The following is a 26,466-nucleotide window of genomic DNA, read 5'->3' as shown; positions in this document are numbered from 1 at the left end:
TGCCCGTATTCCTGAATGTCCCATTTGGTATCAATTAGCAGGGGAAGGAAAACAACCCTGCGCAATAATGAACTCCAAATTGGGTACATATTAGAGCAATTAAAGCAATCTTTTCAACTGATGAATTTGTAATCAATAATTAAGATCCTGAGGTAAAGAGGGACTGGGCAGAAGTCCGACTTTTAAACCAGGCGACGTGGCTGAGCTCCAGGCGCTATTGCTGATGACCTGCTGCTGCCCACTTAAGCTCAGCACCCTTCACATGACAGTGTGCCATTATTCTGGAAATCCAGGTCATTTCCAAGAGGAAGAGAAAAGGTTCCTACCAGAGAGACTAGCACAGAGGAAGTGAAGCCCCCCCCGGTCCAGCGGTGGTGAGAAACCAGCTGTGTCTGAACATCGCTGTCATACCAATAACAATGTACAAAACCAACCTTCATTTCTTCCCCACTCAAGTCCTAAAGCCTTGTAAGACCAGGTTCCAAACCCTAGAGACTGGTTTTAAGAACGCTAAAGGAATTTTCACCCATTCCTACTCCTTTCTGCAGGAAATTCAGCACCTCAGTAAATGAAAACTGCCCAGACCGGTCCATGCTAACCCCTGATGCCAGCATGGAGGGACCATCTTCATTAACAGGCTTCAAATCAAGACGTCATTGAGCTGCAAGGATTTGTGCCAGCCAGCGGCCAGCCTCAGCAGAACCATCATTACCCACAGAGCAGATAAAAAGATTCCCAGATTATCTGGACAAAGCCTGCAAGTTCTCCCCTGATGACTGACTCATGGTGTTATGAGCGGAGGCCCAAGCCCAGGGCATCTCAGTGGGATGCCAGGCAGGGCATCATTAGGACCAGGTGACAAACCCCAGTGTGCCTCTCTTGGGTTATATGACAGGCATCCCACAGCACGCTCAGGAAGGCAGGCAGCCCTCATCCTGGGTGTCCCTGCCTTGGATACTGAGCTGTCTCCTTCCTGCCCCCACATTGCCGGTCTGAAATTGGGTAAAAATTATCATGCCAAAACCATCACTTTCATTATGTGGGAACCGCTGCTATCACTGCTGTCTGAGTGTCTTGATTTTCCTGATTATTTTACACAGCCCCTGCTTGACAAATCAGCTTAGAAAATATTCTCTTTAACCTTTTCTCCTGAGCCAGTGACTGCTCACCTCCCTGCTTGCAAGTCCAGTCAGACGGCAACGCAGAGCTGGTGCTTTGGGGCTGTCCCTGCAGCACCCCCATGACTGCCATGGGACTGAGGAGCAGGACGGACACCTGGTTTGCCTTTGGAAGTTTCCTTCTGGAAACATTCCTTGTTCTTTTGGGGATGTTTTACATGCAATAGGGATTTCTCATTGCCATGGATTGGACCACATTTACTTCCTTTGTAACTCCTCCAACGAGCTCTGCCTCCAACTCCTTTTTAAATTCTCTGCATTGTTACCTGGTGTGCAACAGAGACAGCCCACAGACTTATCAGCAATGTAATCTCTGTAAAACCCTATCTGCAGTCTATTGAGATTGTTTTTTTTTTTGCTGAAGAAATGTGACAAAAAATTAACAGATGTTGCTCAGACTATTCGTCAGGACAAGAATCAATTATGAACATTTTTTGCTTCTACAGTCGTCCCTTACTGCAAACGCGTCTGAGGAAACCCTCTCCTGATCGAAATGAAAAAGCATTTCTTTGTAATAGAAGAATAATAAATGATAGCTATCAGCCTGCATTCTCTGACACAGCACTGGTCCTCAGAGAATTAAGCTGCCACCGTACAGTTATATAAATGTTTAATTTTTTTCATCTTTGGCCACAGTAGGGTTGCCTGGAAATACATTATCACTGCGGATGCCATCCCTCTCCAATTAGCGTGGCTGGCAGTGTGGAATGGGTAGGTGACCTCTGCGTTCCCCTGCTCGCAGAGTCTTACAGGGTTAACTACGGCCATTTAACAGACTCTATCGAGAATTAATACAGCGATCAGCTTCACTCTGGAAAAAAAAAATAATAAAACATTCCGCGGCGCAGATGGCAAGAACTCTCTCTCCCCCATTTGACTCTTTTATGACAGCAAAACAAAGGCTTTTAATGATGTTTACCATGAATTGAATTAAACAGCTGAAGACCAGTTCATAATCACAGCATTTTGTTTTCATATCCTTAAGTCTTTTAGCAGTGGGGCTTCCATTTGAGCCTCAGCTACAGCTTATCTCAAGATATAGCCAAGCGCCCCGAGGCTTCCCTGTGCTGGAGCACCAAACCACATTCATACTTCTTAATTGAAAAAGACAGGATGTTTGCATAGGATGTTTGCATCAGTAAGACATTAAAAGCGACATTCATGTCCAAGTACAAATGACAGCTTGGGCTCAGCTGAACTCCTCCGACTCTTTTCCTCCAGCTAACACCAGGGTTGAGATCAGGGCTTCATCTTCCAACTGCGCACATGGGGACGCACAGCGGCTGAGACCACGGCACAGTTTTTGGGGAAGAGATGCATATCCTTCACCCACTAGGGCTGGTCACTGCTGCTATGGCCGACCAGTAGCACTGACCTCTTGGAAGAGCCATTTTGGGGAGCAGAAAGGAGCTGCCATCCATATGCAGGCAAGAGCCCAGGCTGGAATCTGGTAATTCCCACTCTCATCCCAGCTCACGCGCTGTCACACGGCTGCACAGGGTGAAATACGGATAATCCCACCCGCTGGCTTACCTGACAGGCACGGCGAGAAGATTAATTCCTATCTGTTCCTAAGATTAATTCCTATGTACCGAAGACATACAGCCTTATCCCTAACCCACACTAAGGCATACGGGGCCGCGGCAGTGCTCACCTGGCTCGTGGCCCTGCGAGCCCATGGAGGGCACGCTGGTGTTGAGCACGTCGTTGACAGCCGTGTCGCAGTAGAGGCCGCGCTGCACGTCGTGCTCACTGTCAGTCTGGTCGCTCTCCTCGTGGCCACTGTCCTTCAGGCTGTTTCCCTCCAGGTCCTTGAACGTGGAGCTGCTGGGGGAGACAGGGCAGTGAGCTGGGCATGTCACCATCGGCCTGCACCCCAAATGCAGGCCGCTCGCGTGCACTGCAGGCCGCTGCCAGGATGCACACACATCCACAATTAGGCTTCCTCGTATTGTGCTACCTCAAATTAAAGATAAAAGGACCTCAACTTTAATTTTCTAGGTTATAGGCCAAGTCCTAATCGCTTAAAGGTTTAAAAGAAAAGCCTTCCGGGAAGCGCAAATTTCTTCTCCTTCTGATGGCGTCTTTCCTATTTTAACAATAACCCCGTGGTTCTGGGTCCAAGTTCACAGGGACTTCAGGGGATCTGGCAGCAACTTGGCTCCCTGACATCCCCTGTGGTCACAGCTGCCAAGGTCGACACAGGAGGGACACCAGGGCTCAGCTTGTCTCAAATTCCTCATGTCCCCATCCTGGCGGCTGGCCCAGTGGGGCAGGAAGCTGCTATCCAAGCAAAGGAAGACCTGCATCCTGGCTTGGATGTGATGTGAGTGCATGGAGCACATCATCAATGGACAGGAGAGCAGTGGTGGCTCTGGGGTGCCCAGCGACACCAGCATGTCACCAGGACAGGATGGAATGACTGCTTCCCACCAGCATAGAGCTTTGAGTGGTGACCTGCACACGGGTGTCCTTGGCACTGTGAGAATCCAGAAGCAAAGGCACTGGCTTGTGGAACAGCTGCACAACAAGCAGAGAGCCCTGGCATGGACAGGGCACGGTGCATGTGCACCAAGTGACCCAGATCCTGGCAGCAGCCTGGGCCCAGCTCTCCCCCAGGAGCCTCCAGGGACAAGTGACCGTCAGTCTGGGCCCACAGACAACCACAAGGATGATCCTCCTGCCATTCCCCAAGCTCTGACACAGCAGGCTGCTGCAAGACAAAAGCATCTTGAAATGAACGGAATGGGACTTTCTGGGAGTGTGGGCACAGGCTGGAGCCAACAGAAAGCAAAGGCAAATGCCAGGAGGAAAAAAGAAAGTGTTTGCCAAAGGAGGGCTGCCAGAAAAGAACCCGAGAAGGGCCTGGTGCACAAAGCAAAGCCCCACTGGCTCGTTTCCCCAGGGCTACCTGTACCCATGGGGGATCTGGCTGCACTGAACTTGCTCACTGGCAGATCTGGGCTGAAATGTCGGCGTGAGGAACGGCCTGTGCTTCAAAGCACCGAGGAGCTGCAGATTTTCATTACTTAGTGAAGCCCTTTTGCGTCTCCACGGAAACCAAGCAGACCACCTACCAACTGGTGCTTTGCAAAGCACACGAGGGGGGAGCTCTGAAATACATATAAATTGGTAAACCTTCAAACATCACCTTTTAAATAAAGATGTCCCTGTTGAAGCCACTGACTTTGATTCCAGGCAACATCAAAGAATTTTAAGTTAAGAAAGCACTACATATCTACAATTCATTTGTGTGTGCCTTATTTGAGAGAGGCAGGCAGACAACACAGGAAAAGTACAAATAGATTAATTAAAGTGCTGGATTGGAGGAGACTCACTCACCAGAGATAGAAGAGCTACAACATCTTCATAAAGGCTAGGGATGAAAATGATGCCACAGTGTGCTACAGAAAATATTTTTGTTCTTAGATGTCTGCACAGCGTCCCTGGCACCCGTCGTACTTAAGATACAAGACAAAGGTAGAAAGCGAGGGGAAACGCTGTCCTACACGGCGCTGCTGCTCACAACGTGCAGCAATCTGCGTTACTACGCATTTATCTCCCTGCAGTGAAGCAGACCATAATGCAGCAGCCACACAACACGGTTCCGTGGCTGACACTTCTCCAAAGGATGTGCAGGTCTGGGGGAAGCGGCAGCAGCAGCATTTCCCAAACAATACCAGAGCAAACCCCGCTGTGGCAGGCGGGAGAACTGCTTGCCTTTATGTTAGGTGTGAATGAGGAAAGATTAATAGATTTGCCTTTCTTTTTCAGGGTGCCTGTGGACTGCCTTGCGAAGAGCAACACGGCGCAGGCAAGCCAGCTCTCGCAATCGCATTAGCATCGTTAAACATCACACATAATGCAGGCAAATATCCCTGCCCCTTCTCGCTGAACCCAAGTTGCTCATACAAAGTGCTCGCAGCTCCCGTAGTCCTTATATTTTTAAGATGTAAACAAATGGGATCTCAGCCAGGAAGATAATTGGATTTTTTTACTGCTCAGAGCCATCCTGGAGATGATACAACACGGGTAAAGTCAGTGGGGTTAAACTGGGACAGCAGAGGCGTGAGTCCATTGGTGACATCTCTGCCACCAGTGGGCTCTCTGGGGACACCAACAAGACCGGGTTCTACACAAAGGGTTAAATTCACCCAAGGGAAATTGCTAGGTTGTAACTGAACTGATGATTTGCTTTTTACCCCTGGAAAGAAAATCCTAGCAAAATGCTGCTTTGCCTTGGTATTCACACTAAAACAGTGAGCATGCACAAACCCAATTATCTGCCCCCAAACGAGATTTTTTTCCCCCCCACCTCACATTATAAGGAAAACTCACCATCCAAAACTATCATTTTGTTCTTGTGCATTCAAATAGAATAAAATCTATGAATTTTAAAGTTGTCAGGGTAACAGCACTCTACCTAACTTGCTGTAACTTCCCAGTGTGTAGGAACCAAACAGGAGAAAAAAGACTTTCCTTTGTTGCAAACCAAGAGCAATGGGACTTAATAGGCAGTAAATACTGTTTTTAAAATCAAATGATAACTCTGGAAACGTTTTGCATATTAAAAAAAGCAAGCAGCATATAACACAGTGAGAAAGAACATTAAATAATCAGGATTTGGCTGGGCACACCAAAGCGCTTTCAAGCCAGCCTACGTACCTTTTTATTAAATGAGCTCTGCTGTTCACGTAGTTGGAGTCAAAGGAGTAATTTTCAGTCTGGAAGGAGGAAAAGAAAAGGGAGAAGTTACTGGCTGCTTTCTGCCAGAGTTGGTGTTGGGCTCGATGTTCCTTAGGGTCCCAGGGCCAGGGACCAGGGCTTTGCCTGGCACCACAACCTCCACCCACCTCAGCGGGATCAGCACCTTGCACATCAACCCCAGAGCCACAGATGCCCCAGTGCAACCCAAATCCCGACCCACACAGCAGCAGCTGATGATGACTCTGAGTTCTGCACCAAGAACCAGGCTGGCTGGTGACCATGGAACAATTTGTAGAGAAGAAACAATGTGACTACGCTCCGTTACAAAACTAATTGCTTTTAATTCCCTGATGGACTCAGTTCCGTGTGTGTCAATTTGACTGAAAGTTCAAAAGGTATTTTTCTTATTAGTGTATAATTAACATGTTAAAATATTTATTGCATAGATATGTAAATGCCAGCAAGGTAATCCCCTGCCAGAGAATTTAATGCAGGCACTTTTCTTTGTTTCAAATCATTTCACTTGCAGAGACATTGGCTCTGTTATTAATAAAAAGGCAGACAATGGGTGGCATGGTTAAAACTTGGAAGGGAGTGAAAGAGTGGGAGAAAAGTCAATGGATTTCTCATTTGCAGGCAAAGCCCACTGACAAACACCACAGCTGAAGCGCTGTCTTTTAACCCGAGATTACAGAACCTGGGCTCCCAGTTTTCACAGCTGGGATGGAACAAACAATAGTTGAAACAAAAGCTAGAGCAGCAAGGTGCTGCCAGCCATGAGACCACAGAGCCACAAGCATAGGACATGGTGGGAGCTGTGGTGGGACATGGTGACAGCCACATGGTAGGACACGGTGGGAGCTGTGATGAGACATGGTGACAGCTACATGGTAGGACACGGTGGGAGCCATGGTGGGAGCCATTTGTTGGGATGCTGCTGTGGCACGGTGGGATCATGGCTGGAAGGTAGCAGAAGCCTGAGGCAGCCCCACAGCTGCTTTCCCTCCAAAGAGCCACCTGGGGATGCTATGGCCTGTTTTTATGGCAATTATGAACACGGTAAAAATAAATGCATGCATCTTTAATGTCTCAATAAATAAAGGAAAGCAGAGGCTGCTGCTAACGTAATCACAACGGCAGGATGCAGGGGAGCGGGGTTGCTGCAGCACAGCCAAAAGTGAAATCCAATCGTACCCTGGCTGAGGTTATACTGCTGTACTGAGATAATAAAGCAAAGGCAGCCTTGGTTAAGTGTGACCTTTTCTGAAATACAGCACAATATCTAATTTACCAAACAGGAGCCTCCCAGAGAGAAACATGCAAGGATCTGCGAGCCGGGGGAGTTGGCCTAGCACTCAGCACAGCTCAGTTATTACTTTCACATAGTAATTACTGCTGTAGAGTCACGCAGGAGATTTACTGCACAAACTACTGGTCCCTGCAGTTCTTGCATCCTTGTTCCTGCAGCACGGCTTTGATTGTTAAAGCGCTCTGTGTCTCTGCAGGAAGCATACACATGTATTTTTAAAACACGCAGCGGCAAAGATTTAAGCGCTGCAGAACATTTCTGATCCTGTGTCTGCCCATCAGTCCCAGTGCTGCCAACCTGGGAATCTCCCGCAGTGATGGAGGGTGGGAGGCAGTCATGGGAAAGCAGAGGGGGAAATGCATGCCCACACGTGGCAGAGCTTTAATGCGCTGGCGGCATGTGGACCAAGCGCTACTCCAATGGAGCACCCAAGGCCACCTGTGGGTAATTCTGGTACCACCAAAACACCACCCAAACATCACCAGAACACCACCAAATCGCACTGAAGCACCTCCACTCGGTTCTAACAGGCTGCCAGCCCAGCTTCTGCCCCAGCCCAACTCCAGCCCTCACCTCAGACCTGACCAATGACCCTGGAAGTTTCCTCATTGATTTCTGGCAATGACAAAAAAGACAAAACCCTGAACCCTGATGAATGGGTCCTTATGAATTTAGTTGCCTAAAAAAAAGACCTTTGCTATGCAGATCCTCTACGTCACCCAATGCTCTGGATGCTCCGCAACACCACCCTCATGAAGATGCAATGCCAGAGATGCCATGTTCCAACTTCACTTCCTAGGAGGGGCTTTCAGCAAGCTGTCCCCAGGCTTTAACTCCTGCTGTCCCCAGGCTTTAACTCCAGCACATCACTAAAAGAAGCACAACTTATGCAAATCCAGATCTCCAGCAGGGCAAGGAGCAACATGGCAACAGGGACTGCAGCCAGGTGTGCTCCGGATGGCTTCTGAGGTAGCTGAGATGGGATTATCTGTCAAGGTGATCTCCACGCAGGCTATGGGATCGAACCAGGAGAATAAAACAAGAATGAGATTTTTCACGGAGGAGGGCTGCTTTATAGTTTGCATTATTCAATTGAAGCTCACTTGATTTAAATCTAGTTCATCCTGCAAAGTGCAATCACTTACAAACAGAGGCAAAACGACTGGGAAGGAGAACGTCTACAACATGTCAACATTTTAATTGGAAAAGGATACGCTCCCTTCTCTTAATGAGGCCCCAAGAACAAAGTCAAAGCACAAAAAAAGAAGGACAAGGTAAGGCTTGTAGCGCCGATGAAACAGCATGCTCTTCATCACTCACAGCATCAAGAGTCCGGCCCACATTTTCTTCATTATTTTGGCAAAAGCAAACAAGCTGACACTCTCCTAATGATCAGATCAGTAAAAATCAAAGGGAGAAGGAGGGTCCTCAGCCTGAGTCAAGGGCCACCCCCAGCGCTGCCCACTCTCACCTCCCGTTCAGCTCAGCATGAAGGATGATCAGCGCTCGTCAGGATGGACCCCACGCTGTGTGAATAAGCCGTATACTAAGGGATGAGGGGGCACTGAGCAGCATCTACATGGAGCCTGTGCTCTGCGGTGTCAGACCGTGTTACTGCTTTGCCCTTAGTGGGCAGGCGTGCTTGGGGCCATGGGGAGCATCCGGCTCTAATTCGGAAAGTGCTTCTAACCGCTGCCTTAGCAACACAAATATAAATACGGCATCAGACACGCTCGGAATCAAGCAATCAGCAGGGACATTTTAAAATTCTTTTTTTTTTTTGTTTCCCCCCCAGCTGTTGTTGAGGGCTCCCATTTCTGTTAAAGAAGATGCAGAGCTTCAATGCAACTCTTCCAGACCCGGACATCGGGACCCAAAGGAACTGCAAGGAGAAGGTTTACAATGGGGTAATCAGGGCTGCGTTACGCTGCTGTCCCTCCGCACCTCAATAATTCAGGGCCTGTTGTTCCTGGGCTTTAGCTGCGATGCGGAAAACATACAAATGAGCATCTCTAAAGGGGCGGCTGCGTGCCCTGCCCAGCACCCAGCTCCCGGCAGCTCCAGGCTGTCACATCGCTCCCTGGGTAATAGGAATGCATGGATGCCCCAAATCCTTCCTGACCCGCAGGAAGGGGCACCCGTCTCCCCGCACCCCTGACCCGTTGCATCTCTGCTTCTCACTTCGGGGTGAAAATATTTCCATCTTTCTACAAATTATTGCCAACCTGCTGCAACCTCCTGCCAAAGCGCGTAGGAACCCTTCACAAAATCGGCTTCACAAAAATGACACATTTAGCACCACTTTTTCAGAGTTGTCCCTTGAGCCTTTTTTTTTTTCCCCTTACGTGCCTTGTTAATAAAGCTTGCATGTCACCCTTTATTACCAGGAAACAAAGTGGACCTTTCTCCCAGGCTGCAACGTGCATCTCTTGTTTAGGGTTTGAACAAATCCTCCCAGAATACACCACCAGGACACACGTGGCCACCAGGAACACAGGTCTGCTGACCAATCGTGCTGCGGGCACATTCAGGACCAGAGGAATGTCAGATTGTTCACAAAAACACACACGGTCTTCCCATGGGAAAAGCAGGGCAGGTGGTGCTGCTTCTCCCTTTGCTCCTCAGTCCTGCTCCATGCAAGGCAATCAATATGTAATAAAACTGCTGCTCCCCATTTGGAAATCTCACCAACATTTAATTCTTATAGCCCACGATATATTGTGGGTAATATAGAATATGTGTAAATTGCATGAGAACACTCAAGCTACACTTGTGAAACGTGGATAATTTTAAAGGAGGGAATGGGTCAAATGAAGTCCCGCTCAGTCATGGCTGGAAATCATTATCAGTAAGCAAGCTGCTTATCACCCCGTGGGAAATAAGTAAGTGGGCTGGGACTCCTTCCTGCAGGGAACAGGAGCAGTATGAAACACAGCCTCACAGCCACCACCAGTAAAAGTGCTGCAACTAACCAGCCCCAACCAACCAACCAACCCCCAAAAAACATCAAATAACCAGCCCCAAGTAACCAACCTGCCCCAAACAAACAACCAGCCTCATACAACCAGCCCCAAGTAACCATCCCTGAACAACCAACCCCAAACAATAGGCTCTAAACAAACAAGGGACACCAAACCACCGGCCCCAAACAACCAACCAACCCCAAACAACCAGCCTCAACCAACCAGCCCCAAACAACCTATCAGCCTCAGACAACCAACCAGCCTAAACCAACCAACTCCAGCCAACCAACCTCAAACAACCAGCCCCAAACAACCAATCAGCCTCAGACAACCAACCAGCCTCAACCAACCAGCCCCAAACAACCAACCCAAACCACCGGCCCCCAAACAACCAACCTCAAACAAACAACCAGCCCAAATCATTCCCAAATAACTGGCTCCAAAGAAAAACCAATCAGCCCAAACAATCAGCCCCAATTAACTGACTCCAAACAACCAGCCCCGAACAATTGACCCCAAACAAGGGCAGGGAGAAACGTGAACACTTTTGGTTATTAGTAAGAGGTATTTAAGACGCAGGCACCTGGGGTAGCCTGATAAAGGTGAAAAGGATCTGACCTCTGACACCTCCCTGTGAAGCCATTTTCCTATATCCTGGCTTACTGCTGAAAGTCTGTAATACATGAGATTGCAAACTGTAAACCAGCAACACAGCATCTCTGAAAAAGTAAGTGCATTTAGCATCTGATATTGATGTTTTATAATTAGATATAATACAGCAGATCATTTTCCTGCCCTTGATCAATGAAACCATGGTTGGTTTTTTGGGTTGGGCTTTTTTGCAGACACTCTGATTGCTGCCTAAACCAAATGGAGTGGTGCCTCGCTCAGTTCAGCAGGAACAAGCAGAGACAGGGATGTGCAAACACAGCAGCTATTTAGATTTACTATCCCTGAAATATAAACAGAATATTTATTTCTGACCTTTTAAGTACTAATTCCAAATTTAATGAGGCACAATGAACGTTCCTCAGAGCCAGACTCCATGGCTGCTTAACACCACCAACCCTCTAATTATTACTGCAGCTTAAATAAAGGGCATTTGGTTCTGATGGACGTTATTAAATGCTGAAAGAACCGAGTCCAGCCTCCATTTTCTCCTGATAAAATAAAAAGCATTGCAGAAGAATCACTGGGAGAGTTCAGCCTTTAGCATCACCCCGCTCATCAGAAATGAGCAAAAGTATCAGAACGGATTGCATTACGGCGCTGCCATACCCACTAATCCGCTCTGAACTCCTGTCCCCTCCCCAAATAAGTACGGGCTTTCTCATTTTGGTCTGAAAATGGATCGAAGGCAGGAGGAAAAGAGCTGCACTGATGTGATTTTGAAAAAGGGTATAGGATTAGAAACCCAGATTGAATCCTGAGAGCGGCGACACACAATGAAGCCATAATTACACTCCTGAAAGCCGCAAATAATATTACCCGTTTGAATTTGTCAACATATCAGAAATCTACAGCATCGTTATGGAGAGCAGAAAGGCAATAACAAAACCTCTTCCATTCACGTGGCACCTCCAGCAACAAAGCTCTCTAGCAGCCGCCACACAGCTGGGAGCTGCCATGGGCAGCCGCCTGGCACCAGCACCGCAGAACCCAACAAAAAGCACTGACCCTACAGTGGTCGTATCTGTAGGGGAGGTGCAGCCCCTGCCTGCAGAATGCCATTTGGGGAAGAGATCCCCCAAAAGCAAGGATTGGGGTCAGCACCCCCCACGGGCACTCTGCTGTGAGCTGGTACCCTGCAGGGGCCCAGTGACCCATACACCTCCCAGCAGGCCTTTCCCATCACCTGCGCCTGAGGCTCGCAGCTGCGCCGTGGATCTATGCGTGCAGCTTCCAGCGAGGGCTGCACCCCTCTTTAAGTAGTGCAAGAAACAATCTGGATCTAATCAGCAGCCCTGGGGTAATGGGGCATGACTTACAGATTTGTTAAAAAACCTTTCAGAACTGTCCTTTGCCTGCCTCCTTCCATTAGGAATGAAAACAAATATAACAGAGGAACCTTTTTCTTTTCCAAACGTTCCCATTGCCAGAGCTAAATAAAACTCCTTGTCATTCACCCTCTGGAGTGGCAGGTCAGAGCGGTACCTTCCGCAGGGAACAGAAGAAATCACACATCCGTCACCACAGAAGGAAAACCAAAAGAAACATCACTAGTTAAAAACACGGAAGGCATCAGCGCAGCGCAGCAACACGGGGACACGGAGGCAAAGCTGCTGCTCCGAGGGCTGCCTGTGACAGCATCACCGTCCCCGTGCCACTCAGTGCCCACGTCACCCATCTCCCATCCATCCCAGCGGCGGGGGAACCCACCCCGTGTTAGGAACCAGCTGGTAAACACAGCCCGTGCGTTATTACAAAGATGCCAAAACCTTACTACTTCGTGCTCCTTCCAGTTAATGTACCATAGCCAAGGATGAATTGCTATTACAAGGAACTAAAAATAAAAATGTTTCAGAGGCCGTAATTGGCTTGTCTTGTTGGGCTTTTTAAGGAGCCAAAGTACCAGTTCCAGGCTATTAGCCCTAAGGTTGTAGAAGAATAGTGTAAAATATTTCTTCATTAAAACCATACCTTCTCCATAGAGGTGTTTTTCTTAGGCATTTTTTTTCCCTTTCCTTCTTCTTCATCTTTTTTTTTTTTTTTTTTTAACTCTTTTCTTTTTAAAAGATGTGTGTTATCAAAAAATAAGCTTTAGTTAAAAGAGGGCTTTGAAAGCCCAGGGGTGATAAAAATAGACAGGGCTCTTTGCAGCTGGAGAACCAGCCAGAGCCTTCAGCCATGGATTCAGGTCATTTTCCTACAAAGTTTACATAATGTTCCTGAGTCACATCTGTCAGCTTGGGCCATTTTTAATAACTGGCATCAAATCCTCCAGGGAAGGAGTGAGTGTGGGATGGGGACACTCACTGGCATGGGACGGGAGCTGCTGGTATGGGATGGAGACTGCCACCAGCCTGGGATGAGGACTGGTGGGATGGGATGGGCACTGAGACAAGATGGGAACTGCTGGTATAGGATGGGGACTGCTGGCACGGCAACAGCAAGCTCCAAGGGTGGCCAGTGACCCTCAGCTACCTGTGGCTGCTGTCTCCCAGCACCTGTATTTGCAGCTGGTAGCACTGCTAATTATAACCACAGCCTGAGAAACAACAGGAATGCAGAGCGCTGCTTCCCTTCCTGGCAGCTCCCTCCCACACTGCAGGATGTCACAGTCACAGGATCATCCCCAAATGTGCCATGCAGGGGATGCTCTTGGGATGGGAATGACTTTTCCCCACACACACACCTTTTGAGGCTCTTCAGTCCCGTTCTATTATTAACAGCATTGGCCACTCTGATCACAGTAGTGACAAATCCAAAATCATTTATTCAGCAAACATTTGTTTTCAAAGAAACAGATGCTGTGCCTGGGAGAGGAGCGGGAGATCTGGCATCAGGCAGCCATCCCGATGAGGCACGAGCGAAACAGCAATAACTCACGGACATTTCAAATGGTTTCAATCCCAGCATTCAGCCCTGTCACTTAGAGCCTGCCCCGACGGCCGCTGGGTCACAGCACACGGCGCTGCCCTCTCCACCCACAAAAGCATTCATCTGCACAGAATTAAAGCAATAACAACAGCAGCAGCAGTAACGAGGCTGACCATCGCGCCGGCAGCTCAGCAGAGGGATTACCTGGAACCCTCGAGCCCCCTGGTTTTGGCACTTTCCCTTCCAAAGTGCCAGATGTTTACAGCTTTGGTCTCGCGATTTGAAGGCTGCTGCTGGAAGAAGAATACATCTGCTAGGTACAATTGCTATTTTTTGATAGTGTCTAGGCAATACCTTGTTAAAAAGGGCAAAACAACAGTTATTAATTACCCTAATTAACCCAATTCATAAGACACATTTGTGTAGCTGTCATGACAACTGCTTTGACTAACTTGCCAAGAATAGCTTAGCTGTCCATTCAAATAAATCCCTGATAATTACTAGTCTAGTTTACTGGGCTTCTGTGATAATAATAATTAGTGCTACCATACAAAAGGTCGCACTAAACAGTTTATGAATGATGCATTTCGCACGGGGCTTACACGGCTCACCCGGCACCCAGAAGCGTGGCCGTGGGTCCGCGTGGCGTGGGCAGCACCGGGGGGCGAAGCCACCACCATCACAGGGAGCTGACGCAGAGGACAGCTGTCGGCACGGCGGAAATCTACGAAATCACCCCATTTAGAATATATTCTGATTAAAAGCCACATATGGTCCTCATTGTCCACTCATTGCTACCTATCGCTACGGACATCTGCACATCAACAGGGTCTTAATCTTTAAATATATGCTGCTCCAGCACGCTCCTCCCACCTGAACTCTGCACTGCTCCTACTGACGGAGCGACGCTGTCACCCCAGGACGAGCATCACATCACCCTGCCCCACGCAGCGGGTCGTGGCTGCAGGCAGCGAGGCCAGGCGGGCGCTTCCGACATCGCCGTGGTGTGAAAAGCAAAGCGGTAGAAGTGACAACTCGGTTCACAGCAAAGCTGTTCCCCCAGCAGCTCCAAATTCAGCGTGGGTTTCATCGCGTTAACCCCAGAGTCGGCACACAGGAAGCCATGGTATCCCATCTGCCTTTGGGGGAGGATGCATGTCAGGTCCCTGAGGGGTTTGGATCCAGGCCGGTCACACTCATCACTCACAGCAAAACAAGGGCTGGGAAAAAGGGGGCTTTGTCAGAGCATCCTGGAGAAGGTGCAGAAACTTGAGACCAAGCAGCAGCTTCCCCAAGCGGAGGCTGCAGCTTGGTTCAATATGTTAGTGTCTAATGAAGGCTTCCCCCATGTTCTGCAGGGTATCATCATTCTCCTCCTAATGAGCATGTGCTAATGGCATATTAATGCTGACAACAACCAAGTGCGGAGAACAAGAGATGAACAGGTTGGAAATTAGGAAAAATTCCTCCAAAAGAGTGGTCAGACTCTGGCACAGTTTGCTCAGGGAGTGCTGGGGTCACCATCCCTGGAGGTGTTCCAGAACCGTGGAGATGTGGCACCGAGGGACGGGGTGATGGGCACGGTGCAGGTGAGTAGATGGTTGGATCAGATGATCTCAGAAGTCTTTTCTGACCTTCATGATTCTGTGATTCTATAACAGATTCCAAAACTCCTCCTGTTTCAAACACAAAGCTTCAACCTAAGGAAGCCAAAATGCCTTATTTCTCCCCAAACCAGGGACATCTGCACAGCAAGCAAGGGACAGGACTGGAAAACTGCATGCAGACTGTAGGGAGAGTCTCTCCCAGGGTATGCAGGTCTGGACTCTTGTGTCTGTGCCAGCACCCATTTGGATTTGATCATCAAATCCCACCAACAGTGGGTCCACAGCAAAGCACCCAGCTGTGAATCTGACCCTGGAAGCTGGACAGGAAGCTTGCACGATGGGGTTCATACAACTTCAGTGGATGGAAAACAACACACATTCCAGGTGCTTCTCCAGTTTTGTCTCCTTCATTCGTGTTCTTTTGGAAGAGCAATGTCCGTGCTGCGGCACCAGCCTGGTGATTTTCCAGCAGACCGCCCAGCGCACCTGAGCGCACGCACAGCTCCTACATCATCCAGGCACAGGGCCCCCGGGCCCTATACATCACTGCAGAGCACAGACAGCTCCCAAAATACATCCGTCTGCGCAGACGGAGCGCCGCAGGAAGAGGCAGAGAATTCTGCAGTCGTTACACTCCCACGTGCCCACACCAGCGCTACGTTCAGATTGGCAGATCGATAATCGATGCCGCAATCAATAGCGGGGAATTTAGCTACATTATAAAAACACTAAAATCAGCCAATAGTGAGAAATGACTATTGAGTCCCGTGTTTTCTGTACTCACTTAGTCTAATAATGGTGAATGATATTTTCCAAGTGCATTATTCAGCAATAAAAACACAGAATTATTTGATCTCTTTCTAACCTTTATGATTCTAAGCACTCCTTTTGACCCAGATTGAATGAGGCAACATCTGCAGAGCCTTTCACAAAATTGTACTCTGCGTGCACTATTGTAGGTCCGCCGCCAAAGATAAATGTTATTATTTTAAAACCATCATCCTACTAATAGATGAGCGCGCTCACTGCATTAGCACAGCCTGCAGATCTCTCGCGTTGGTGAGAAAATGCCAGAGGGTTTTTGCTTAATGGAATTTTACATACCTGACTTAGTATGGGTTAATGCAATCCACCAACACAGGAATTTTAAAACCTGCCCTGTGGCATACACCTGCCGTTACAAAAGATGGTGTAATCCAACAAGCTCGCGTCCCCGTGAGGGCGGTGCAGCATTCACCTCCAAGTCTCCAACGGGATGCAGAGACAAAGAACTCATCCACACAGCCCCAGAGCACTGCTGGGGTCACCCTGGTGTGCCCAGCATCGCCATCAGTACACTGACCACTGCTGCAGCTGGCACAGACATCGCTTCACTCCAGAACTGGTCAGGAAGCCACACTGGGACACCACAGCGACGATCCCACAGCCTCTTCTCTATCAAACCTCCCACCAGTGCAATGCACACTGCCTGCACAGGAACATCCCAGAATACATAGGATCATAGAATCACAAGGTTGGAAAGGGCCTACAAGATCATCTGGTCCAACCGTCCTCCCATTACCATTGCCACCACAAGCCACTAAACCACATCACGTAGCTCCTCACCCAGACGCCTCTTGAACACTGCCAGGGACGGTGACTCCCCCAACTCCCTGAGCAGGCAGCACATCAGTGGCTAACAACAGGCTCAGTGTCACTTAGCTGAGTGCTGGGGATGCTTCTGGGGATAGTGAGAAGGACCCCAGGATGGGGTCTGTGCTCTGTGCCTCACAACCGCTCGCTGCCTATGCCAAGCACATTCTAATTTAAACTATAATTACCCTTATAGGTACACAGATTACAACTATTTATGCTACAAATAAGACCATCCTGTATTTTAATTAACAGAAAATGATTGGAACTCAACTATCGCCTCTGCTGGGAACAATATCTGATCATTTATTTAAGTGAGGCTGTGCACAGCCCCATATACAACCTGACTGGGCAGCAGGAGCAGGCACAGCTGCTGGCACTGTTATGTATTTATATTTACATATGTATCTCTGTATAAAACTCAGAGGGCAACAGCAATATCTCCAGGAAAAGGCAGGCAGGGAGAAAGGAAGGGTCAGAGGATGGAAAAGCACTTTTGCAGCTGGGATGCTCCATTGTATTCAAAAGACTCCACCCCAAAGCGACGCTGACAACACGACAGACCAGGGACCAGGAGAGGCTGTGCAATTTTTTGTGTCACAATAAGGGGCAAAGGGAATCACAAAACCTACAACAGTTCAGAGAAGCATCACCTGCCCTGCAGTGAAGCAGGGGAACACTCAGAAACTTTCTGCCTTCAGCTCTTGAAGGGCAAAGCAGGGAGTGCTGGAGTGAATTCCCAAACAGCAGCACATTGGTTGGCCACAGGACAAACCAGAAGGATAACAACCCTACAGCACTAGGGCAGAAAGGGATGACTGCTCTGCAGGGTGACTCTCTGTGCACAAAGCCCATCTCCTCTCCATCCTCAGCTCATGGGACTCCCAGCTGAAAGCAGGGAAAGAGGCCAGAAGGGCACCTGGCTGAGGGCTTCTGAACCCAAACACCTGGGAGGGCTTCAGGAGAAAAACATGGCCCTTCATGAAGCTCGGTGTAAGGTTACCCAAAGGAGATGTGCACTTGGCCCTAAATATTCCTTTGCATGCAGGTGCTTCTTTATGCAAAACAAATTACAGAAGGAAGCCACGAGGTTCATGTTGTTCGATACAACAAGAGCTAATTGGGAAATTACTACACAAAAGGCTATAAATAGTGTGCAAGACCATCCTTTGGATGTAATTTTTAAAAAGCTTACAGTAAGTCTTTCCTAATTTAAGGGAAAAGCCTTATCTACCATGTGTAAATACACTCATGGGAGGTTTTTTTTGTGTGTGTGTAGACTTGACAAGTAAGAATTATGCATCAAATCCAAAATTCCTAACAGCAAAGCAAGACGGGCTGCTATACTTTTGGTAAAAGCAAACCAAAAAGCCACAACAAAGAGTATGAAAATAAATTGTATAAATCTCATTATATAGAATCATACAATATCCCAAGTTGGAAGAGGCCCATAAGGATCATCGAGTCCAACCTGTGCCTCCACACAGGACCACCCAAACATCAGACTGTATGACTGTGCATACAATTATTTATATAACTACATACAATATATGACCCTATACACTTCGTGTACTTCTATAAATACACATAAATTCATGTACTTCTATAAATACATTGGACCAAGACAATCTTTAAGGTCCTTTCCAACTCAAGCCATCCTCTGACAGTCTATAGCAAGCATATGGTGCACTACATATTACATATATAGTCTATAAGATGCTGCATTTAACGACACAATCATTTCCACTCCCAGCACTCTACAGGCATCAGAGGAGGATGAATTCCCCACACAGCTGCCAGCATCACATCACTCCCTGACCCACCTTTCCCCACGGATCCCAGCAGCAAACGCTGCCCCCAAGGAACCGGCACAGGAGCTGTCCGGTGCTGAACCCGCTGAACCCAACGCTGGCAAAGAGCAGGAGTGATGGGCGAGAGCCACTGCACACCATCAATGGGAGCTGGAGCACTTATCTCCGTCGCAAGGCATTCAAATGAACTTTTCAAATCAGACAGCTCGAAGCAATCACATTACAAGATGTACAATTGGGTTCAGCTGACCTCAGAGCAGAACAGACCTCAGAATAGAACAGACCTCAGAACGGAGCAGGCCATTGCTCACGTCCATAATGTTGTCTCTCAGTGCCAGGGGAACATCCAGTGACACAGTGCCGCACAGAAACAACCCCACCAAGGCATGCACTGTGCTCACAGTCCCACAACCTCCCCCACCCCGACACCTCCCCATTGCCACCACCAACCTCCAAGCGCCCACAGGCACAAAGCACAAGTGCCACCAGCCACCCAGCACCCACAAGGCTCTGCAGAGCCATCCTGCAGCTTCTCGGTGGAACCCATGCAGCTCCTGGCCACCTCCAGCAGCAGAGAGGAGCAGCAGAGCCAGCAGCCCACGGAGCAGCCAGGCTGCCATTAGCTGCCAGACGGAGATGCTCACGCGTGAGAAGGCGGCGGTGCTAATTAGAGACGTGACCCATGCCTGCACATCTCGGTGCAGCGCGGAGAGAAAAAAGTGCTGAGTTACAGTGACCTCCCAAGGAGAAAACAAGACTGGCAACGCTTTCTGCGAAGGCACTCTTCCGACTAGTTGAACATCATTGCTGATAATGCTTTAATTATTATCTCTGCTTAAAATAAGCCTTATTTCAACAGTCTGGCATGTCTCAGTGCTGCAAACTTTCTCCGGATTGGAAATTATCTCCTTTTTTTTCCTGCTCTATACACGGTATTACTGAGAAGCAAGCCAAATCCCTTCCAATTATGTATCATGACGTTTCCCCAGTGTTACAGTAAAGCAAGGCCCTTCACTCCTAAATGGCACGGTTTATAACAAATTGTCTGTTATACCAGACAGAAACTGATTTCCTCAAACCGAGCATATTAAAGTGAGTACATTCATTCTGGTTGTAACACACAAAATGTGATTATAACAGACACATTTGGGGCTTTTTAAGGCTAGCGGAGAAGAGGAGGATAAGCTGGAGGGGAAGAAAGAATTGACAAGTAGAGAAATGACAGAGAAAGAGGAACAGCCACGCTCATTTCCTTCCTTACAAAACAAAAACCTTTGTGTGTTGTAGAAATGTGCTTTCGTTAACACCGCGAGATAGCCAGAGCAGAAAGTGCCTGTGCTGCCTGAAACGAAAATTGCTCCATTGTGCTTAGAAAACCATTTCCTATGGTGAGCAGAGCGCTTTCCAGGTAGTAAAAAGCCTATCTGAAACCACCGGGGCCTTATCCCACAACTGTTGCTCGCTCCAATAATCCCCACTACTATGAGGAGCTCAAGTGAAATCAGTGTGAGTGAGGATTATGCCAGAGTGTGGCAAGGCAGTGACTATGGCAGGATGACTGCTAATGCAGCCGTTTCCTATCCTATCCCTGGTACTGGGGTGCCCATGTCCAGTGCCACTGGCCATTGACTTTAAGGGGTCAATGACTGCTCTTTGGTGACCTGCCAGTGCGATCCAGGCCAGGGGAGATGTCCCACCCATGGGGGGGGCATTTCCCAAAGCCGTGCCCCCCAGAACAACATAAGGTGCCCAATGGCTGCAGGATCACAGGCAGAGCCATTGCACACACGCAGCGTTCTTTTCAAGCCAAAATTCAGGCATGCAAGTGTTACCCAAGGGTGGCTGATCTGCATGCAAATTGTGTCCCACTGATCCTAAAACACTCTGCATTCAGACTGGTTTCCAAACTGCCCCAATGCAACGCGCATTTTTATCAAGGAAGCTGCCTAATGGTTCCAACTACTTTAGGTTCCTCATCTCCTGGTACAAAGTCCAACAGCTTACACACACCATCCAACCATGCACCCGCTGGACTCACATCTGACGCCCCCATGCTCAGCAAGCAACAAAGCCCTGAGCTCCAGCACTGACTGGTAATGCCTTCCCCACTCCCTGCTACAAGCTGAGCCCAGGGCAGATGGGAACACTTGGTGCTGTCACCACACCACGCACAACCCAGGGAAGGAATCCCATCAGCACCGGCACAACCATGGCCCCACGTATGCCAGTCCCGAGGCTGCTGGAACCAATGAGCCTTGCTCTGCAGCCCAGCAGCCCGGCACCGCACAGTGCTCCCACTCAGAGGCAACCAACACGAACATCATATGCTAAGTGACACTGCAGCGACATGTTTACCTCCGTGCTTTATCTCTCATCAAGCAGCGCGTTGCCTTCCATCGACGCGGGAGGAGAAGTGACTCTGAGGTGGAGCGCCAGCGCTATCTCCGTGACACTGACACCTATTAAATGCTCCCAGGGGACACGGCAGCAGCCTCGTCACTGCAGGCACCGCCAGGCGGCCCTGCCACGTGCTCAAAGTGTGCTGAGGGGAGAGCTCATCAATCCATGAACACCGCACTCGGGCTGGGTTTGTTACTGCTCCATCAGCTTCACCTGGAGGTGCACTGACAGCAATCTGCACAGGGGTATAATTACAGCCCGTAGCAACCGCTGGCAAAATGACAGACTGCGGTGGCTACAGGCAGCAGCACTCTGTTCAAGGAGCAGGATTTGGGCAGTGGGATCGCAGGAAGGGGCTGGAGGAGGGTAAGTGATTTGGGTGCACCTGAGCAGAGCGTGGAGAAGCTTGGAAGCCTCCACAGGAACAAGCTCCTCCACCTGGCATGGGGTGACATACAACATGACAAGGGGGTGATGCACAACAACTTGAAATGCTGAAGATGAACAGCATAACACAAAGGCAAAGTCTGACACAGGGATGATGCATAAGTGAGATAGGGAAGATGCGGAGTGTGATGCACAACAATCTGGCATGGAGATGGTAACACACTGGCCACACCTCCCTTTGGTACCGTGTTCTGCAGAGATCGTGTGTGGCAGACAGGAGGTGGCTGTGGTCAATGCTGGCTACTGATGCTGTTCCAGCATCAGGCAGCCACCTCATACTTGGGGGGCACCTGGGTTTGTAGGAGTGGGCTGCACACAGCAACACCAGTGGGATAACTGCCCTTATAACAGCTGGAAATGTCCCATGGGAGGCTCTCTTCCAAAAAAAATAAAAAATAAGAAACATTCCTACCCCAAAACAAACATCCAAGCAGCCTCCAGTTGGAATACCTCTGACCCTGCCCTTCTGTACTGCAGCATCCCCAGTGAGAGAGCCTACAGCCCAATGGGAGGCAGTTCCACACTCATCCATGGCCAGGGTACCCCTCTGGGGCACGACAGAGCCTCATGAGGGAACCCAGCTGGAGGAAGCTGGGCTCTGAGCAGGGACAGGAGCCTCCCACCGCCCGCTCCCAGGACTGCTGACACTCCAGGGCAGCAAACCATAGTGCTTCTCACCAGAGACAAATTCATTTTTGCAGGCCATGTACCAGCACTTAGCAATGTATCCTGTCTCACAAGGTCTGGGGAGAAGGAAGAGCAAGATTCTATGATTTGCATCCACAAGCACTGTTTCTATGCTCAGATGCTAAAATACCGGGGGTCAGTGTGTGCTTCACCACTACATAGAATCACTAAGGATGAAAAAATCACTAAGATCATCTAGTCCAACCCCAACACACCCCCACCGTACCCGTAACCACGTTCCTCAGTGCCACATCCCTGTGGTTCTGGAACACCTCCAGAGAAGGGGACCTCAGCACCTCTCTGGGCAGCCTGTGTCACTGCATCAATACATCTTTCTGATTAACAGTACAAGATTGGGCCCACCAGTACCAAGTGTTTCCAGCAGCCCTGCTGTCTCACAGCAGGCCAGGCTCTGTTCTCCACAGCACAAGTCTGAATCTGAAGCAGCTCCACAGTCTCCAGGAGCATCACTTTGCATTTACACCAGCACGGCAAGCGCAGAACAGCACTAACCATAAATATTTTAGGTGCTTTTTCAGCTTTGTTATTCCGTTCAAAGCAGGAAACATGACAAACCTTCGATTGTTTTGCTTAATACTAAACAATAGTTCAAAGAGAGACAAACAAGCGACATTAAATGACGCCTGTGATGTACAGAAAAGCCAATGAATTAGGAGAACCTGATGAGGACAGCGTGGAACACGGCAGCCCCTTAACTTGGTACCACCCGCTGGTAGCACACTGATGTGTGCTGCATCCCCAGCGGGACGTGGGATAAGCGATAGCACCAGAAGGGCTTTAAGGACCTCATAAAAACTCCTGTCAATCCAACAAACACATCTTCCTTTGAGTCAACACACTCAAAGTCCTGTTACAAAGCACACAGAGCCACGCCACGCCAGCATTCCCCAACTGGGAGCTGCTCCTGGTGGGAGAAGCACCACCTGTGAACACTTGCCACGACCACGCAGAACCCACAAGAAGCGATTCAACATTGCCCATCTCTCCCAACAGAGATGGAGGTGAGCGCCCAGCCAAGCGCTTGCTCCCTGCCCACCACCCATTGCTCAGCAACACCAACTCATCAGCTCAGCCCGGCGGCACGATGCCATCAGCGGTACCCAGGCAGGACTCACCTCGGGCAGCGGCATCCCGTTGATGATGAGGTCGGGCTGCTGGGGGCTCTGCCCTGTGAAGGTGTGGTGGTAGATGTGGTTAGAGCCGGCGTTGCGGCTGTTCTGGCTCTCCACGTTGAGGAAGGTGCTGTCAGAGCGGCGGCAGCCCAGCGGCAGAGTCTGCTGGTGGTAGTCGAAGTAGTTGAGGGACGATGTGAGGGAGGAGCAGCTCACAACATTCATTTTATCCGTCTCCTCCACGTCGCGCGGAACCAGGCGGATATCGTTCTTGCTGATTTTCTTCTTCTTGCTTGATTTCTTCTGATGCCCATAGGAGTACTCTGCGATTCTGGGGGAGGGAAGAAAAAGGAAAAGCTGAGAGCATCCCAAACTCTGTCCCTGAAAGGAGCACTTGAAAGCTGGTGGGCTCGGCCCCGTCTCCGCGCAGGATTCAGTCACGCACATTACGTCACATTTGGGCTCTTGTGGCACAGAACTGTCTGGAACCGATTTTCCTACGTACAACATATTCGGGTCAGACATGAAAAGCTAAAGGGAAATGCCCCTGTTTTGTTTTTTTTTTTCCCTAGTGTTTCTAATTGCTGATTTTTAGTGACTGGGAGTAAAGTCCAGCCTGCAGAAGAGAAAAATGGAGATGTTAAAATCCATGAACTGAAAAGGGTATCTGCATTCATTTCCATGCGTAATAAGGATTTTAAAAGTGATTTAATTTGGTCCCGGTAATGAAAATTCAAAATGAATAGTGGATTTTTTCCCAGTTCATTTTCCATAGCAGTAAATAAAGCAGACTCGGAAGCAGCCCTGGCTGGCAAGCTCTATTTCTCGCACTCCAAAGGCCGTTTGTTTATTAGCACTCTATCCAAAGCGCTCGTATTTTGGCTATCTCCTGGCAATACCTGATCACTGCAATCTCTCCCCCAGCCATGCCTCTATGCCTCACTCGTCCCCTGACACACACACACCCCTCTGCTGGGAAAGGCATTCGTCTTCTGGAAATTGGAGAACAACAACTGTGTTTTGCAAAGAGAAATGATCCTTCCTGACCTTTCCTTCTTTCCTTCTTTTTTTGTAACTGCAAGCTTGCTTTTCTCTCCCTTTCTTCCCCAGTTTCGCTTCCCACCTTCCAAAAGAATCAGCTGATGAAGTGTCTTGTTGCCTTCTACATAACACCAGTGGTTGGGGGGCTGGGGGGAAAAGAAGTTACCACAAAGCAGCACTGAGAACATAAGGAAGGAACATCACCGCACCTTGTGCTAACTCTGCAGGCTGAGCTCAGAGAGCTGGGGCTTCTCCTTCCAGCACAGCCCTGCTGAGGCACGCACAGCTCTGGGCAGCTCAGCACTTCCCAGGGCACACCGCAGCTTGTACCGCTGCACACCTGAAAGCCAGGAGTTTGCCCCTCTGCTTGGTATGTGTTATAAAATAACCCACCAACCACAACAGCTGCAGCCGAAATAATAGGACGAATGAATAACACAGTTTATCTAGAAAGGCAAATATTGGGCAAATACTCTTGTTCCAGAAAGCTAATTGCCTGAGCATGAAAATGCCACCAAGCTGAGGAGCTCTCTCGTATAACCTTATGTGCCTCGTAAATTCGCACGTTTTATGAAGCCTCTCCGCCAGATGTTGCGAGGAACCTCAGAAATAAAGCACTGGAAGCCCAAGTACAGGCACAGCACGGGGTGCCTGGTGACTACAGGCAGGGCCAGGGCGAAGCATCGCCCCTCTCCCTCTGCAGCTGACTCCTGCTGATCACCGATAGCAGCCCGCGCCTTCCGCGAGCGCGGCAATAAATCAGAGCAAGGCAGGGATTTCTGTTGTGCCAACAATCTATACACTGCCGAGTCGCCTAACAACGCTTGATGAAGCTTTAATTGCTTTGTTTACCTAAATGTTTAAGTTTGGCAATGTGAGATCCCAATTATTTCCCGCAGGCATTCATTTTGTTGTCCTTTCTCTATTGACCAATTATTTAATTAAACTGCACTTCATTAATCCCTAAGCCATCACAGCAAACCCAGCGCCCATACACACGCGTGAAGCTGCAAGGGGCACCGCGACATGATTTTTATACGTTCGGATCCCATTCGTGTTTAATGGGCCGAGCTGGCAAGAAATCTGCTATATTAGCTCCCCATAACACAGCACAGAGCCAGTTTTATTTGCAGATGATTCCCCCCCCCACACCCCCATCGTGCAGAAAGGCTTAAAAATGCACTTTGCGTTGTGAAAACGGGGTGTAAAAATCAAACTCTGCAGCATTATTTCTGCATAAATAAAACTTTAAGGACCGCACAACCCCCTTCCCTTCCACCCCTCTCCCACCCCAACGAATGGCCACAGGCGATGCCAGGTTTCAAAGGTAGAGCAAAATTAATTTCCATTCCTCCCATCTGAAATGACTCAGTGCTGAAGGAATGGAGAAGTCATGGCTATTTCACTAGTAACAGGATTAAACCATTTATGAGGCATTGCAGCTGCTCTTTTATGGCATCTGATTGATATTCATGTGTGGTTAGCGTTTGTCTACTAACTTGTGTAACACAGAGAATAGTAAAAGAGAGACAATAATCGCGGGGCTGTTACATATTCAGGGGCTCAGTTCCACATCTTCCCCTTTCAGCCGGCGCTGACCTGCCCTCCTGCATTTCGGACCGCGCGCCCACATTCAGCCTGGGCAAAAGAATGCAGCGCTGCACAAATAACTGCGAGAGCCCAGCTCACAGCCACTGCGTCCCCATCACTTCCATCCGACTCTGGGGATGGGAAGCTCTGGGGAGCATTTATCCGCTCGGCTGCATTGTCCTCCATGGCTGAGCCACGTCCACGCCACGGGCACACAATGGCTCTTGGAGGGAAGGAAGGGCCCACCGTCCCCACTGCTGTGGGTACCACCAGGATGCCACTCTGTGGTCCTGTGGTGCTTAGGTGGGGCGGTGGATCCGTCCCCAAGGCACTTCTGTACAGAGCAGAACCCAACGCCCGCTGCAACAGATTGGCAAATGAAAAATGATGCCAGCCCTCACCTCGGCGTGGGGCTCGCTTC

The 26,466-nt window shown here is 49.1% G+C and overlaps 1 protein-coding gene across 1 annotated transcript in view; it reads right to left on the bottom strand.

Moving 5' to 3' along the window:
• PCDH19 (protocadherin 19) overlaps positions 1-26,466 on the bottom strand; it is a 52,580-nt gene that overhangs the window by 23,504 nt on the left and 2,610 nt on the right. The window contains exons 2-4 of the mRNA XM_072335399.1: positions 23,418-23,745; positions 5,844-5,902; positions 2,833-3,002 (exon numbers count right to left, since the gene is read on the bottom strand). Coding sequence (XP_072191500.1) covers positions 2,833-3,002; positions 5,844-5,902; positions 23,418-23,745 — 557 coding nt within the window. The remainder of the gene's footprint in view (positions 1-2,832; positions 3,003-5,843; positions 5,903-23,417; positions 23,746-26,466) is intronic.

The sequence above is a fragment of the Excalfactoria chinensis genome, chromosome 4, assembly GCF_039878825.1.
Source record: "Excalfactoria chinensis isolate bCotChi1 chromosome 4, bCotChi1.hap2, whole genome shotgun sequence".
Lineage (NCBI taxonomy): Eukaryota > Metazoa > Chordata > Aves > Galliformes > Phasianidae > Excalfactoria > Excalfactoria chinensis.
Note: the sequence above shows the minus strand (reverse complement) of the source record. Positions and strands in the feature narration are given on the sequence as shown.